The sequence below is a fragment of the Vigna angularis genome, chromosome 3 (assembly GCF_016808095.1).
Source record: "Vigna angularis cultivar LongXiaoDou No.4 chromosome 3, ASM1680809v1, whole genome shotgun sequence".
In the NCBI taxonomy this organism is placed as follows: Eukaryota; Viridiplantae; Streptophyta; class Magnoliopsida; order Fabales; family Fabaceae; genus Vigna; species Vigna angularis.
The window spans coordinates 21,480,022-21,497,413 of NC_068972.1; the positions used below are offsets into that span (position 1 = coordinate 21,480,022).

Here is a 17,392-nt window from a genome sequence, read left to right on the forward strand (position 1 = left end):
GAGGGTTTGTGGCAGAAAGTGTTGAGATTTCTTAGGAAGCACGAAGATGTTTGAGGTTCTGGTGGTTAAGTGTATGGGATAAAAGAGATTTCTTGGAATGGCAATAGTTAGAGATCGAGGGCAATCATGGTATTTAATGTTGTGTACGGTTTTTGTCATTCCTTTTCAAATTTCGTTTATTTGTTCAGAAAGGTTTCTATTGGGCCAGTTCATTTTGGACTCAACACTGAATCATGTTATACATGTATGCAATGCCCCTTAGGCTATTTGTCTTGGACTATCATGTAATGAGTCTTTAGATTATATGTTTTAGACTTTAAGCATTTAGACACTGACAAATTACATACTAGGTGCAAAATTATTAATTTAAGAGTTAAGAATCTTACTCCCGTTGGTGTGGTGTCATAGCTTTAAGTTGTTTCTTTCCTTTATGTGTCTTCTTCCAACATCTCAATGTCAGTAGATGATCCTCTTTTTCAAGAGAAGGTAGCTTAGCCTTCGTTTGTGGATGAATGTGGTCTTGACATGCTAGTTGATGTCATCAGTTACTTTAATTTTTGAATGAACCTTCTTCACCAACGATATGAGTAACTGGGTTTCCTTTTCTCCTTCAAGTATTTCATTTGTGAAGCTTTCAGTGCCTGTAGAAAGAAATTACTTACCTCTGACCTTATGTTTGTCGGGCTTTTACTTGTTGCTTTATTATGTACGGTTTTTTCAATCATAATAATGTATCTGCTGTTATATTGACTATTTATCAACAGATCATATCATGTTTGTACCTTTTAAAGTAAACATTATAATCATGGTTTGACAAAACAAGGTAACACATACACAAACCATTTCCAAAAGGTATTTCCACTTTTTACAATGTCCCATATGACTTATGATCATTCATTGCCTTTGGTGGTTAAAACTTTGAAAATGTACCCAATGTTTTCTACTAGGATAATTTTCCTAAGTCCTGATAAGAATTAACCCTTGAGACTAACTTTGATACCAATTGAAGTGCAAAAAACATGGGGAGAGGTGGTTGAATATTGTTTTCAAAAGACTTTAGCAAGAAAATGTTTATCTAATTTTAATTGTTAGATAATTTATATTGATAGTTAAACATGTGCAAAACATAATAGAGCATTTAGAAAAACATTTGTAATAGAATAAATAAACACATAAGTATTTTTATAGTGATTCACTCAACTTGAACTATATTCATTCTTCCTCAAGAACACTTAAAGGCTTCCAATAATCTTATTCAAGATTATAATGAGTATAACTCACTTCTAGTTACAATTATTATTATCACTTTTGGTTCTGTAATCAATCCTGATTAGTTCAAGTATTATAAATCACTCTCGGTTCCCTAGTCAATCTTAATTACTTTGAGTATTATAAATCACTCTTGATTCCCTAGTCAATCTTGATTAGTCCGAGTGTTATAAATCACTCCTTCTTCCCTAGTCAATCTTGATTAGTCCGAGTATTATAAGTCGCTTTTGGTTCCCTAGTCAACACGACTAGTCTGAGTTTAATCACTCCTGATTTTCAAGTATTTTAATACAAGATGGAAATGACTCTTGTAGAGAGGATATTTGATCAATACAACATATTCCTAAATTCTGTTTGCTCTATTATTATCTTTCTTCTCTCTTTTGATTGAGCATCTGACATTGTAGGCTCGAAGATAAACATCATAATAGATATTCAATAATAATCCATAAGGATAGATTTGTTTTACGGATCTATCTAAGTTGGAATGCTAATAAGCAAAAGATTTTAGAAATTGTTCAAAATAAGAAAACAAAAATAGATAAGAAGATGAAGTGGAAATTGATAGATGTCATACTTCCAAGGATGAAAGATAAGTCTAAGAGTTAAACACACAAAGGGATGAAAGACCTATGATAAAAACTTAAGGGTTCTTAAATCACTCAAGAAATTAGAAGAATCACTTTTTTTTTAATTGATAAAAATAATTCAACTTATATAAAAGCTTTAGACATTAGAATTACAAATGATTAATTAATTGCAATTACATTCCACTTAAGCTAATAATGGTCCCACTAAAGTAATGGTTGATTGTAACTGGAATTATGGTAACCAAAAGTCACCCAAAAGCATTCAACTTTCATTCTTTTGGTTTCCCAAAGGCTGATGACTAAGTGACCAATTGGATCCTTATTACAACTTTAAATAAAAGTAAAATAAAGTCCATTAATTGATTGATCCAAAACATAACTTGGTTAGCCAATTTTGCAAAGGATTAAGCCATTATTTAAACAACCTAATTCCTTAAAAATTGTAGCAAAGTGGCATGTCACCATATTGGTTGGATTCACATCAACTATCTATGGTGGAGAACTTAGAGTTTTCAAATTGAAGGAATATGGAAGAAATTGAAATCATATGTCAAAAGCAAGCCTTCTCCTAAGGTTTTTGGCAACTATTCCACACTTCAATTTGTAGCTTTTTTCCTTCTTCAACCCACGTAGGGAAAAACCACCTTCGGTGAAGATAGAGACCTAAGGAGGAAAAGGGAGAGAATCCCAACACCTTTAGCGGCCTCTAAGGGCTTCTCCTAAGCACCCAAGATGAAGAGAACTTGGAAAAATAGAAGAAAATATAGATAAGTTGTGAAAAGAGGATTAAATGCTTCTATTTCACACAATAGGCCGATATTCTCATCCAACGACTCAATTCTTGTCCAATGAGGCTTAAATATTTTATGCTTTTTGACTTGTTGAACAAGAAATTACGCTTAACCTAAAAAATACTCAATCTCAGGTTTGTTTAGTTTTACCTCTTTTTTCAAGTTTTCTTGAATTCCACCTTCTTTTGATCAACAAAAATATGTCCTATTATTTTCTTTCACACACTTAAAATAGAGATCAGAAGTAAAAAAGTAATACAACAATTAAAATACAAAACAACAAGATAAACTTAAGGATTAAACAAAATAAAATTTATAAAAGAGTTGATTTTATTCATAACACTTAACACAAATAAAAGACAGAAAACTATGTTATCAAATGTAAAATAATGTTACTCCCAATCACTCTTTCCTCGATAGCTTCCCTGACGAAGTATATAGATTTTACTCCCAATCACGGTCTCCTCGAGAGCTTTTTTGGTGAAGTATATAGGTTCCACTCTCCATCAATCCCTCCTTGAATTACCAAAACTTTTATTTCTTAATTCCAATTGCCATCCTTCCAAAATCACATAAACTAAAATTTTTATTTATTTATACAACAAACTCAACAATAAGCTTTGAAAAACCAAAATTTTATCAAAGTGTACATTACTCTAATATAACCTTTAGAAGAAGTTTAAATAAAAAAATAAATTATTTTCCAACAGTAAACCCAAGGCTCCTCGTGTGTGTATATATATATATATATATATATATATATATATATATATATATATATATATATATATATATATATATATATATATATATATATTATCTTTATTTTTTATTTTTAGTTAGTTTGCTGTTATTCTTATTTGTGTTTTGTCCTAATCGCCTTCTGTCTCTTATATGGTTTGTGTTCGGGAGGCTTCTCTGAAGCATTCGTTGTAATTTTAATTTATGGAACAGGTGCGGACGGCATCAAGGAGGTTGCGGTTGCCATTGTAGCCGTTTTCGACGGTCATAACGGCGCAGAATCTAGTGAGATGGCATCGAAACTTTTGTTGGAGTATTTTGTTCAGCATACTTATTTTCTCCTTGATGCTGTCTTTTATGTTTCGAAGACGTCAACAGAAACATGTCTTCACAAGAGAGACCGTGATCATGAAAACTTACTGCATAGATGGAAGGAGATTTTAGGTTCAGAATGGTATGGACTACATTTCGAAAGTTGCTTTATGTCTTGTTTTTAATATTTTCTTATATCAACCGTTTTAATTTTAAGTTACTAAAACTGAAATAGCACTATTCTTGTGGATAATTATAAATGTCTAATTTAGTCACCGAGTATTCTCTTCTAATATTTTGTTTGGCGCTTTGGACTTGGTTTACAGGTCATAAGCTATGTGTTCTTAATCGCATTTTAAACTTTATCTACCTTTTGTTCCTGTCAGTTGTATCCTAATTTCAATTTGGAACAATTTTCCAGGTTTCAGAATACATTTTCTCGAAATCATGATGATTCTTTCCACTTGGGAATTTTGAGGGAAGCGTTATTGAGAGCAGTCCATGACATTGATGCTAAATTTTCTGAGGTAAATTCGACTTTCTGCTCATTTGCAAAGGTTTAGACATCCTTCTTCGTAGTTGTTGTATTGACATCTTGAATTTGAATTACGAAGGAAGCCTCTAGAAATAATTTTCACTCTGGATCAACAGCTGCCATTGTTTTGGTAGTGGATGATAAAATTTTGGTTGCCAATGTTGGAGACTCTAAGGCCATATTATGCTCTAAAAATTTTCAGTCTCCCAAAGAGGCTAAAGGTGAGAGTTTTTGAGATACATGCTTATAATGACATAATTGAAATATTATATGTTATTCTGTTGCACTTATTGGTTGTTACAGGGGCAACGAGCTTACTTTTCATTTTGGTGAAACATAACTAAAAGGTTTTTAATTATTGTTCGTTGTGATTTGTAGACTTGTTATTAAAGCTATATAGACAGAAAGAGCATGATGGTTCTGTTTCTGTGTGCAAAGCGGCTTCATCCCATGGTCTCACTCATTTTGTAGTAAAGGGATTGACCAGTGATCATCATCCAGACAGAGATGATGAAAGAAATCGGGTGGAAAAAGCTGGAGGTCAAGTTCAAAATTGGGGTGGTGTGCCTCGCATAAATGGTCAGCTGGCTATTACACGGGCTATCGGTGACCTACCCTTTAAAAAGTAGGTTCAGTGCAAATTCATTATATAACTCAAGCTTAAACTAAAGCATGTGTATATTATTGGCAGCAACTTTGAATCATGTGCAAATGATTTTGGTTCGATGGTTCATATTGTGGAAATAACTTTGCCTATGGTTCGTAGCCAGTCTGAAACTTTGGTGAAGGAGATAGACCATGTTGCAATGCCATCCATTATCATCATAAAACTTGTTGAAATTGCACATATATAGTTCATATTGTGAATAAAACATTTAACCAGCTCTTTTTTCTATATTAAAAATTAAAACTCGAATTTTAGCAAGTGCGGGTGGGCCCATGCCATTCATATTCAAGTCTAAATGTTGTGATTTCAGGATGACTGTTTTTTCATAATATAAAATTATTATGTGGAATAATAATGCATTTCTTATGATGAATTGTTAACAGGTATGGTGTTATATCTGCACCAGAAGTGACTGATTGGCAGCCTCTGACCGCTAATGATAGCTATTTGGTGTTAGCATCAGATGGTGTATTTGAGAAGATGAGCTTGCAGGATATCTGTGATTTGTTGTGGGAAGTGCATAATTACAGTAACATGAGATCAGACTGCGCCCATTCTTCCTATTCGTTGGCAGATTTAATTGTTAATAATGCCTTGAAGAAGGGCAGTATGGATAATCTGTCAGCCATTGTCATTCCTCTGGAGTCTGTCAGCAAACTCTCTTAAGGGAGCTATACTAGAAAGAGGGATGCAGATTTTGGTCTGCAAGTATTTTCCTTCAAAAGCTCAGGTATATATTATGAAGGAAAACTGCATTTTCCGTCATTAGTTTGGGGAAAATTGGAAATGAAAGTAAACAAAACAGATGGCGCCTGCAAAAATGATTTTTTGTTAGATCTACAAATTTACCCATACTCTAAATTGCTTACTATTTTAATAAAAGGGTGTTTTATTATGTGAGTTTAACAATATTGTAGTGTTTGGGTGAGAGTAGGAAGGAAACTGCATTTTTCACCATTTTTTCAAGGAAAAAATTTGGATCGGAAGGAAGAACGACTGGGTCTGCAAAAATTATCTTTTTGTTAAGTTGACAAATTTAACCACATGTGTAACTACTTGCTATTATGATAAAAGAATGTAACATAGTTACTTTTCTTTCCTTTTTTGGCAGTTTTTCAAACCTACGCCACTTGTCTCATGTTTTGAATATTTCAGTGGCCTTGCTTATATTTACCTTTATCAAGAAAAATTGTTCTACGTTTTTTATTTTTTTCGCATGCCTGTTGAGATTAATCAAATTCTCAACTGTAATAATTGTCTTTGACAGTTAGCTTTTATCTGTTTCTTCTACTACTTATAATGTTTCATTCATAATGAAAAACTACTTGCTTTCTCAAAGTTTTCTTCTCTCTGCACTAGTCTCTGTAATATTCTTTCTCTTCTGCATATATCGTTTAACAGTTTAACAGTGGTATCAGAGCTTAGTTGTGTGGCCTTGGAGCAGCTGTGAAATTCAAGAAATTCATCAAGGAAGAGTCTCGTGGTAGCAATGGCTGGAGTAATTCATAGCAACCTGCCGGTGTTTGATGGCAAAGGTTATGAGGACTGGTGTGTCAAGATGGAAGCAATTCTTGACTTCCAAGAAGTGGATGATATTGTGAAGAAAGTGTGAGAAATAAAGAAGATTGGGAGAAAATATCCCTTGTGTGTTTAGACTACACATAGGGTAGTTTATTTATATTGTAAGATATGGGCCAATGCCCTTAATATAAAATAGACTAAGCCCAAATAACAAAGACACACATCTTAACATCTAACACTCCCCCTCAAGCTGGAGCATATAAATCATATGTTCCAAGCTTGTTACAAAGATAATCAATTCTAGGTCCTCGTAAGGACTTAGTGAATATGTCTGCCAACTGGTTGCTTGAGTTAACAAACTCAGTCTTGATATCTCCGGATATGATTTTTTCTCGAATGAAATGACAATCAACTTCAATGTGTTTGGTTCTCTCATGGAAGACAGGGTTAGAGCTAATATGGAGAGCAGCTTGATTATCACATATAAGTATCATGTGAGTGACATCTCCAAATTTCAATTCACTAAGCAATTGTTTAAGCCACACAAGCTCGCAAGTAGCTGATGCCATAGCTCTATATTCTGCTTCTGCACTCGACCTTGCCATAACACTTTGCTTCTTACTTTTCCAAGATATCAAGTTGCTACCAATAGAGACACAATATCCAGAAGTAGACCTCCTATCAGAAGGGGAACCAGCCCAATCAGCATCTGAATAGCAAACGATCTTTGTATCGTTGTTAGGGCCATATAGCAAACCTTTTCCAGGTGATCTTTTAATATACTTCAGTATACGAACAACTGCATCCCAATGGTCTTCACATGGGGAGTTTAGAAATTGACTCACCACACTAACTGCGAAGGAAATGTCAGGACGCGTAACAGTAAGATAGTTTAATTTACCAACTAGTCTTCTGTACCGTTCAGGATCTGAGAAAGGCTCCCCCTGATTTGGTAGGAGTTTGATGTTAGGGTCCATAGGTGTCTCAACAGATTTACAATTCATTAACCATGTTTCCTCCAAGATGTCTAACGCATACTTCCTTTGAGATATGACAATACCATCATTGGATTGTGCTACTTCAATACCCAAAAAGTACCAGAGTTTGCCAAGATCTTTGGTTTGAAAATGATGACAAAGGTGTTGTTTCATCTGAGAGATGCCAAGATAGTCGCTTCCTGTGAGAACAATATCATCGACATACACTATTAAATAGATACATCCAGCACTCGAGTGGCGATAGAACACCGAATGATCCGCTTCACTGCGAGACATACCAAATTGTTGAACAACACAACTGAATTTACCAAACCAGGCCCGAGGAGACTGTTTTAGGCCATATAAGGATTTGGGAAGACGACATACCAATCCAGATGACTCCCCCTGAGCAACAAAGCCAGGCGGTTGCTCCATATAAATTTCTTCCTGCAAATCACCATTGAGAAAAGCATTTTTGACATCAAGTTGGTAAAGAGGCCATTGTCGAAGAGCGGCCATGGCAATGAACAGGCGAACAGAGGTCATTTTTGCCACTGGAGAAAAAGTATCACCATAATCCAAACCAAAAATCTGTGTGTAGCCTTTGGCAACCAGTCGAGCTTTCAGACGATCAATGGTGCCATCAGGACCAACCTTGATAGCATACACCCACCTGCAACCAACAACAGACTTTCCAGATGGTAATTGGACAAGCTCCCAAGTTCCACTTTCTTGTAAAGCACTTAATTCATCCATCATAGCTTGACGCCAACCAGGATGAGTTAAGGCATCACCCACAGATTTGGGAATTGACACAGAAGAAATGGATGAGAGACAAGTATAAAAAGATGGAGATAATCTGTGGTAATTAAGAACAGTATAATGGGGGGAAGGGTTACGGGTAGAGCATATACCTTTACGGAGGGCAATAGGCAAGTCAGACTCAGTTGCTGGAGCCGGAGGAGACACATGAGGCGGCACCGGAAGTGAGTCATGAGGGAGACAATTACGGCGACTATAAACCTGAAGGGGTGGAGGTGAAGGATGATCCTGTGGTGAATGAGAGTCTAAAGAAGGAGAAGACAAAATGGGTGGAGCATCACCAGGAGGATCACAGATAAGAGGAATATCAACAGTAACAGGGAGAGGTACAGAACTAGAAGATAGATGTGAAAAGTAAAAAGAAGACTCATCAAAAGTGACATCAGCAGAGATAAAATGACGATTGAGGAAAGGGGAAAAACACTTATAGCCCTTTTGTGACCGTGGAAATCCTAAGAAGACACATTTGTGAGACCTAGGAGACAACTTATCAAGACCAGGACTAAAATCATGAACAAAACATGTAGACCCAAAAACTCGAAGAGGTAATGGATGCAGAGGGTCTTGAGGAAATAAGATAGAATGAGGGATTTTGTTCTCTAGGACGGAAGATGGCATGCGGTTGATAAGATAACATGCCGTGAGAACAGCATCACCCCAAAAACGTGAGGGTACTTGACCATGAATGAGAAGGGTACGAGTTGTTTCAATAAGGTGTCTATTCTTGCGCTCAGCCACCCCATTTTGTTGAGGGGTATAAGCACATGAGGCTTGGTGAAGAATGCCATGAGAAGCCATAAAATGTTTAAACTGTTGAGAAAGGTATTCACGCCCATTATCACTGCGTAAAGTGCGAATAGAAACCCCAAACTGAGTTTTTATTTCATTGAAAAAGGTTTGAAAAATAGAAAACAACTCAGAACGATTCTTCATGAGAAACAACCAAGTACATCTGGAATAGTCATCAATAAAGGTAACAAAATACTGAAATCCTAAAGTTGACTTAACACGACTAGGTCCCCAAATATCAGAATGAACCAATGAAAAGGGGGATGACGCTCGTTGTGAAACACTACGAGGAAAGGAACTACGAGTATGTTTACCTAACTGACAAGACTCACACGACAAACTTGATAATTTGGACAGACTCGGAACAAGTTGCTGCAGTTTGGCAAGACTGGGATGAGCTAACTGAGCATGAAGAAGGGATGGTGACTCCATGATTACGCCAGCATGTGGAGAAGGGCTGAGATGATATAGGCCATGAGACTCACATCCTGTGCCAATCATGTGTTTCGAACTCCGGTCCTGCAACCAAACAGAATCTTTGGTAAAAGAAATAACACAATTAAGGGAACGAGTTAGACGACTTACGGACAATAAGTTAAACGGAGACCCAGGGACATAAAGTACATTATCAATGGATATGGATGGAAAAATATGAACAGTACCAATACCACGAGATGAGACTCTAGACCCATCAGCCATCGTTACCGAGGGTAAATTAACCGGACATGACAAGGAAGAAAACAAGGACTTGTTACCACTGATATGATCGGTGGCGCCTGAGTCAAGGACCCAAGATCCGAGAGAGTGAGTCAGACCAACAAAAGGAGTACCTGTGCGTGTAATAGAAGCAGATGTAGTGGAACTAGAGTGCTGACGGTCCTCATACCATCTGAGAAATTCCTGAAAGAGTAAAGGGTTATTTATGGGATTTGATGTAGGATGGTCTGCAGACGGTGATGGGAGAGGTGGATCAGAATTAGCCATTGCTATAGGTCGAGGAGGATGTCCATGAAACGCATAACATCTATCAATTTTGTGGCCTAGCTTGCCACAGTGGTCACATTTTGGACGTCCTTTACCTGATTGGCGAGACTGACTCCGATCATCAAGTTGGGCAGCCATGGAGAGGGAGAAACCCTAAAAATTCAAAGTGCTCTGATTAACGCAACGACCACAGATCCAGAAAGAGGGCGAGGAGGCGATCACGGCGGTGCTGATCGGCGGTGGAAAGCTCCGGCGACGCGTCGGCAGCGACGACTCTTGCGGCGGCGCGTGGAGGCGCGTGAGAGGTTTGATCGCCGCGATCTTCGTACGACGGTGGTCGCCCGGCCGAGACGCTTCCGATGGTATGGTCGCCGGTCGATTCTGGAACTCCGGCGACGGCGGCGGCGGCGACGGCAGTTGCAGTGGCGACGGCAGCGGCGACGGCGGTGGCGACGGCAGCGGCGGCGACTGCGACAACAGCAGCAGTGATGGATGCCGGAGACCGTGGAGTTGACTGGAACTATTCCTGTGCTCTGATACCATGTTAGTAGTGGGTTTTAAGCCTAACTCAACCTCACAAAACCGGCTTGTAGGATGAGGTTTGCATCCCACTTATAAACTAAGAATTGACCTTATCTCTAGTCGATGTGGGACTTCCAACACACCCCCTTCACGCCGAGGTATAGACATCTCGTGCGTGATAGTAGAAGTTGGGTGGTCCGATAACGGCCCGATAGCAGGTGGAATAGAAGAATAGAATGCCCACTTAGAACTCGCTAGGATAGGCTCTAACCTGGCTCTGATACCATGTTAGTAGTGGGTTTTAAGCCTAACTCAACCCCACAAAATCGGCTTGTAAGGATTCAGAGAACCTTTGAAGAACGATACATATGAGATGAAGAAAGAATATAAAGAAAACATACGGCTGGACTGCAAAGCTAGGATGTTGCTGCATCAATTCATATCTGCGGTAATTTTTCAGAAAGTTTCGAAGGCTGCCACGGCAAAGGAAGTATGGGATATTTTGCAAGTAGGTTATGACAATTCAGGAAAAGTGAAGAAGATCAGATTACAGTCTTTACAAAGACAATATGAGCTCTTGTGCATGGGGAACAAGAAACCATTGTTGAATACATTGGGAGAATCCAGGTTATGGTGAATGCAATGAGGTCTTGTGATAAGACTATGAAAGATAGAAAGATAGTCGAAAAGATCCTTAGAACTTTAACTCCTCAGTATGATCATATAGTGGTTGCCATAGAGGAGTGTAAAGATCTTGAAACCATGAGAGTTGAAGAACTGCAGAATTTGCTGGAAGCACATGAATAGAGGTTGATCGAGAGGAAAAATGTTGAAAAAAAGGCATGAATCAAGCCTTACAAACTAGAACTGACTAAAAGTTCAAAGGTCGTGGAGTTGGAAGAGGCAGAGGGCGTTGGAAGAGGCAGAGGGCGTTCAAAGGGTGGACGAACTAGAGGCAGAAACACAAGCCTCTCTGAACAATTCTCTGAAGAAAATGGCAGTGATCAAAAAGAAGTAAATAGAAGAGGTGGAAGGCAGTCGAAGGGAAGAGGCAGAGGCGGAAAGAATTTTGAAAAGAGGAATATTCAATGCTACACGTGCAGCAAGTTTGGGCATTAATTATCTGAATGCTGGCACAATGAAGCGGTGAAGAAAGACAAGAATGAAGAGGCGAACTTGGCTTAGGACACGTGTGACTCAGAATCATACCATGTGTTACTGATGAACACGGTGGAACATGCAAAAGGTTCTTCATTCGGGAAGGTGGCGCGGGACAAGTGTGATAAAAAAACAGACCATATGTTGCTGTTAGGAGCAACAGATCATGAAGAGGATGACTCATGTAGCTGGTATCTGGACACGGGGTGTTCAAACCACATGACAGGGAAAAGAGAGTCGCTGGTGGATCTTGATTCAAGCATAAAAAGCAATGTAAGGTTTGCTGATAATAGCATGATCACGGCTGAAGGAATTGGCAAAGTCTTGATCACTGGAAAGAATGGCAAGATTGCATACATGGACGATGTATTGTATGTCCCAACTATGAAGAGCAATCTACTAAGTTTAGGACAACTTTTGGAAAAGGGGTACATGATGTCAATGCAGCAACATCACATAGAAGTGTTTGACAGGAAACAGTGTCCGGTGCTCAAGGCTTCTCTTGCCAAAAACAAAACTTTCAAGGTAAACTTGAATACCGCAGCAGTTCAATGCTTACTCACAATGAATGTAGAAGAAGAAGGGTGGTTATGGCACTACAGATTCAGGCACCTAAATTTCAAGAGTTTGAGTCAACTAAAGAGAAAAGAATTGGTGAAAGGAGTTCCTTTAATAACTACTCCAAACAAAATCCGTGAAGGTTGTGTTGTTGGGAAACAAGCTAGAAAGAAATTCAAGAGGTCTGCACCCAAAAGAGCAAAACAGTCACTTGTTGTAGTCCACTCAGACGTGTGTGGCCCTTTTGATGTGTCATCACTTGAAGTTAACAAGTATTTTTTGATATTTGTAGATGAATGGACTAGAAAAATATGGGTCTACTTGTTAAAAGAAAAAAAAGAAGTGTACTCATGCTTTGAGAGGTTTTGCTCTTTGGTGGAAAGGCAGTCTGGTTTGCATATCAGAATTTTTAGGACTGATGGTGGAGGTGAGTTTAACTCTAACGAAATATGCAAATTATGTGATGATAAAGGAATCGTGCATGAAGTCATTGCTCCACATACACCCCAACATAATGGGTTAGCCGAAAGAAGAAATAGAATGCTACTGGACATGACCAGATGTATGATTAAAGGAAGAAAGTTGCCTCATTGGGGAGAAGTTGTTTCTACTGCTGCTGACTTGCTAAATAGAAGTCCAACAAAAGTCTTACCAGATTGTACTCCTGAACAGGCTTGGTCAAGAAACAAGTCGGTTGTACATCATTTGAAGATTTTTGGATATATGTGCTACAAACATATTCCAGACGAGAGAATGAAGAAGCTGGATGATAAGACTGAAACTCTCATTCTTGTGGGTTATCATCCAACAGGTGGTTACAGACTGTACAACCCAAGAAGAAGCAAGTTGTCATTAGTAGAGATGTGATAGTAGATGAGGCTGCAACATTCAATTGGGAGGAAGCTGAAACATGTTTGAAACCAGATTTTGTGCCTAGCTGGTCGGAAGATAGAAATCTTGATGATGTTGAACAAGTTGCTACTAATGATGAAGCTAATAAAAGAAAATCTCAAAGAGCAAGGTTCCCCTCTACTAGACTCGCAGATCATGAGGTATTTGCTGACAGTGATATAACGAGTATTGGTAATCTTGTCCACTCTGCTTTCCTGGCTGATGCAGAAACACTTTCATGGAAGCAAGCAATTAATATAAAAGAGTGGAAAGAAGCAATGATGGAGTAGCTGAAGGCAATTGAGAAAAATAGAACCTGGGAGTTGGTAGAATTGCCTAAGCACAAACAACCCATTAATGTTAAGTGGGTGTTTAAAACCAAATACAAACCGGATGGAGAAGTTGCTAAATTTAAAGCTAGATTGGTTGCAAAGGGTTTTTTGCAAAAGCCTGGTGTCGACTTCACAGATATCTTTGCACCAGTAGAAAGACTTGAAACAGTGAGGTTGGTGGTTGTTGTAGCCAACTTTAAAGAATGGAAAGTTTGCCAAATGGATGTGAAATCAACATTCTTGAATGGTCCATTAGAATAGGAGGTTTATGTGAGGTAACCCCCAGGATTTGAGAAGGAAGGAAAGGAGAAGAAGGTGTATAGATTGAATAAAGCTTTATATGGGTTTAGACAAGCACCTCGAGTCTGGAATAAGTGCACCGTGGAATTTGGAATCTATGTGAAATCTGTTGGGCAGCAAGACATTTTACTGATATGTCTATATGTAGATGATCTTCTAGTGACTGGAAATTCTCCAGATGAAATTGAAGAATTTAAAAAAAGAATGAAAGAAGAGTTTGAGATGACAGATCTCGGCAATTTGAGCTATTTTCTGGGACTAGAATTCAGGCAAACATCAGATGGTATGTTCCTACACCAAAGGAGATACATCAGTGAGGTTTTGAGGAGATTTAGCATGGAGAACTGTAACAGCACCTCAATTCCAGTTATGGCAAACTTGAAATTGACTAACCAAGCTGATGAAAGGAAGGTGGATGCAACCCTGTATAAGCATATTGTAGGATCACTAAGGTACATCTGCAATATGATATTAGTTATGGAGTTGGGCTGGTGAGTAGATTTATGTGTGATCCAAGGCAGTCACACCTAGCTGCTGCCAAACATATTCTTCGGTACCTAAAAGGAACTACAGGTTTCGTCCTTTTCTTTCCTAAGAAAACTGACAGCATGAAAGGGGTTTTGGAGGCATGGTGTGATTCAGACTGGTGTGGTGATAAAGTAGACAAGAAAAGTACATACGGATACTTGTTCAAATACTTGGGAGCACCAATTTCTTGGTGTTCCAGGAAGTAAAACGTGGTTGCGCTCTTCTCATGTGAAGCTGAGTACATCTCCTCTGTAGAAACAACATGCCAATGTGTATGGTTGGAAACAATCTTTGAAGAATTGAAACTTGAATGTAGAAAACTAGTGCAGCTTTTAGTAGATAATAAATCTGCTATAAGTGTGTCCAAAAATCCAGTGTTTCATGGAAGGAGTAAGCACTTTGAAACCAAGTTTCATTTCTCGAGAGATCAAGTTAACAAAGGAAGGTTGGAGTTGGTATATTGCTTAACAGAAGATCAAGTTGTTGATGTTTTTACTAAAGCTTTGAGGCAGAGTAGATTTGAAAAATTAACAGATTTGCTTAGTGTTAAATCCATAGAGAATTTGGATTAAGGGGGTGTGTTGAGATTAATCAAATTCTCAACTGTAGTAACTGTCTTTGACCGTTAGCTTTTGTCTGTTTCTTCTGTTACTTATACTGTTTCATTCATAATGAGAAACTACTCGCTTTCATGGAAGAGTAGATTTGAAAAATTAACATATTTGCTTAGTGTTAAATCCATAGAGAATTTGGATTAAGGGGGTGTGTTGAGATTAATCAAATTCTCAATTGTAGTAACTGTCTTTGACCGTTAGCTTTTGTCTGTTTCTTCTGCTACTTATACTGTTTAATTCATAATGAGAAACTACTCGCTTTCTCAAAGTTCTCTTCTCTCTGCATTGGTCTCTGTAATATTCTTTCTCTGTACTGGTCTCTGTAATATTCTTTCTCTGTAATAGCCTTCTCCCATCCTCACAAACAGGGATGTCAAAATGAGCCGATCGATATCTCTCATCCTCACTTATTTTTTGAAATATTATTATAAAGATAGTAGTTGAAAATTATAATATTAACTTGGATAACTTGACAATCAAATAAATTAAATATATAAACTATTCAAACATTATTAAATAATATTCTAGTATTTAAAAAGATCAAATTATGAATCTTAAAAGTAGTAAATAATTTTAATAAAAAATAGTAAAAATAATAATAAACTGTTGGTGGTGGGTTACATATCAACCTACTACCAACTCAGCTTGAGGGTTAAGTAAGCTATACTCACTTCAACCCATGTTTAAAAAAATTAAAAAATTTTCAATTCAACTAGGCTTAAACTCGTGTGAGCTCGGTCGGTTCATTGTTAGAATCCATTTTGACATATCTATTCACTAACTTTTGTATAACATTTCTTAAATGAGTTTTAATATTTGACGAATTACTAACTTTTGTATAACATTTCTTAAATGAGTTTTAATATTTGACGAATTACCAGAGAAGTGAGATTTTATTTTTTTAACAAGACAAATGATACTAAAAGCATGTTTGATAAGGTAACCTCCAAATTAAAAACTGAAAATAACTGAGGGGGAAGAGAAAATAAATGTAGTGAAGTGTTCCTAATCTCTAAGCATATCTTAATCAATCGCAATTAGAAAGACCATGATGCTTATAACCCTAACAGAGGCCAGAACCTAATCCCAAATGAAGTGATGTACATACAAGAGTCCTTTCCAAACAATTTTGTAGCATGGATTGAACATCAGCCACCACCACTAAAAATATTAGCCTCTTTATTAATTAATTTTGTCAAAAGGCAGATGAACTAATCATAAAGAAGTGGTTTAGGGAGCTAGGGCAAACCCAACATAATAATATACATTATAAGAACATGCATGGAGCATATTGTAAGCAAGCAACACATATTTCACACACAAAGCCTTATGTTGCCTATGGCTTGACACCCTTTTCTTAGTATTGATTTATATTAAGATCCATAATCATTAACTATATATAATAAGAATACTCCCATTTTGTTGTACACATTTAGTATGTCTATTTTGTCCTTCAATAAATATTAATCTTACAAATATCATTGTTCAACTGTTCAAAGAAATAGTCACATCCACAAAACTATCATACATGCAGTCTTTATCTCATTTTTTACCAATTAACTGCACACCCTATTTTATTTGTCTTCAACATTGAGGTCTCTCCAAGTTCAATATACCATGTTAACAAACATTCAATCTCAATCTACACATAACTCAAAATGAAGAGGCACGCCACTACCTTTATTTCTGCTAGTAATAGTAACAGCAAAGCCTTATCCCATTTGGTGAGGTTGACTGCATGGATAAAATATTATCATTGGGCTTGATTAAAGACTGAATAGTAGAGATTAGAGATATTATTTGCCATGAGCTATAGTAGAACAATAAAACTTCTCCGAGTTTGTTAAGTATTGGCAACCACAAATAATCCCTATTGTCTTTTTCCATTTTATCTAGCTTGAATCTTGAATGTTACATTTGCCCCATCATTTTGTAATATGACACTCAATATTTGTAACTTCAGAACTTGTGGCATGACATCTTATCCTGTTTTTACATCCATGTTATATTCTACTGTCTCACTAAAATTGCAATGCACATACTCTATCTTATTCCTACTAATCCTTTGTTTCTAAAGTATATGTATATAAATAATGTTTTTTACCTTAGACAGAGATTTGCTTTTCCAAGACAACTTCTCTAGAAAAATAGCATCCCTATGAAATGAATGGGTGATAGGTTATTCCAAAATTATTACAGGCTTTGGGTAGGTCATGCATAGAAAGAACAACTCTAGTTGAAGAAGTCGGGCTCCGTGCACATGATTTCCTTTACGCTTCAAAAACTGAACTGAAGTTGTGTCAATGGAGAATAACTTCCGTTTCTTTTTCGTAGTTAGAAGTTGTGCATATGGAAGACGATTTCAGTTAAATTATGTTTATATAGTAATCGTCTTATCCCATAACGACTTTCAATTGGGTGTATAAAATTAGAACTCATGTCCTCACAACATGACTTTAGTGAAATATTGAGAAGAAAAAGTCGGGTGTTG

General features: G+C 37.2%; 1 protein-coding gene across 1 annotated transcript; it reads left to right on the plus strand.

Annotated features, from left to right (window-relative positions):
- Positions 1–2,071: 2,071 nt before the first annotated feature.
- On the plus strand, positions 2,072–6,054 carry LOC108324629 (putative protein phosphatase 2C 50). The gene is made up of 6 exons (XM_052874506.1): positions 2,072–2,096; positions 3,494–3,845; positions 4,125–4,230; positions 4,318–4,459; positions 4,617–4,863; positions 5,289–6,054. The coding sequence occupies exons 1-6, from the start codon at positions 2,072–2,074 to the stop codon at positions 5,569–5,571; spliced, it is 1,155 nt and encodes a 384-aa protein (XP_052730466.1). The 3' UTR covers positions 5,572–6,054.
- Positions 6,055–17,392: the final 11,338 nt, after the last annotated feature.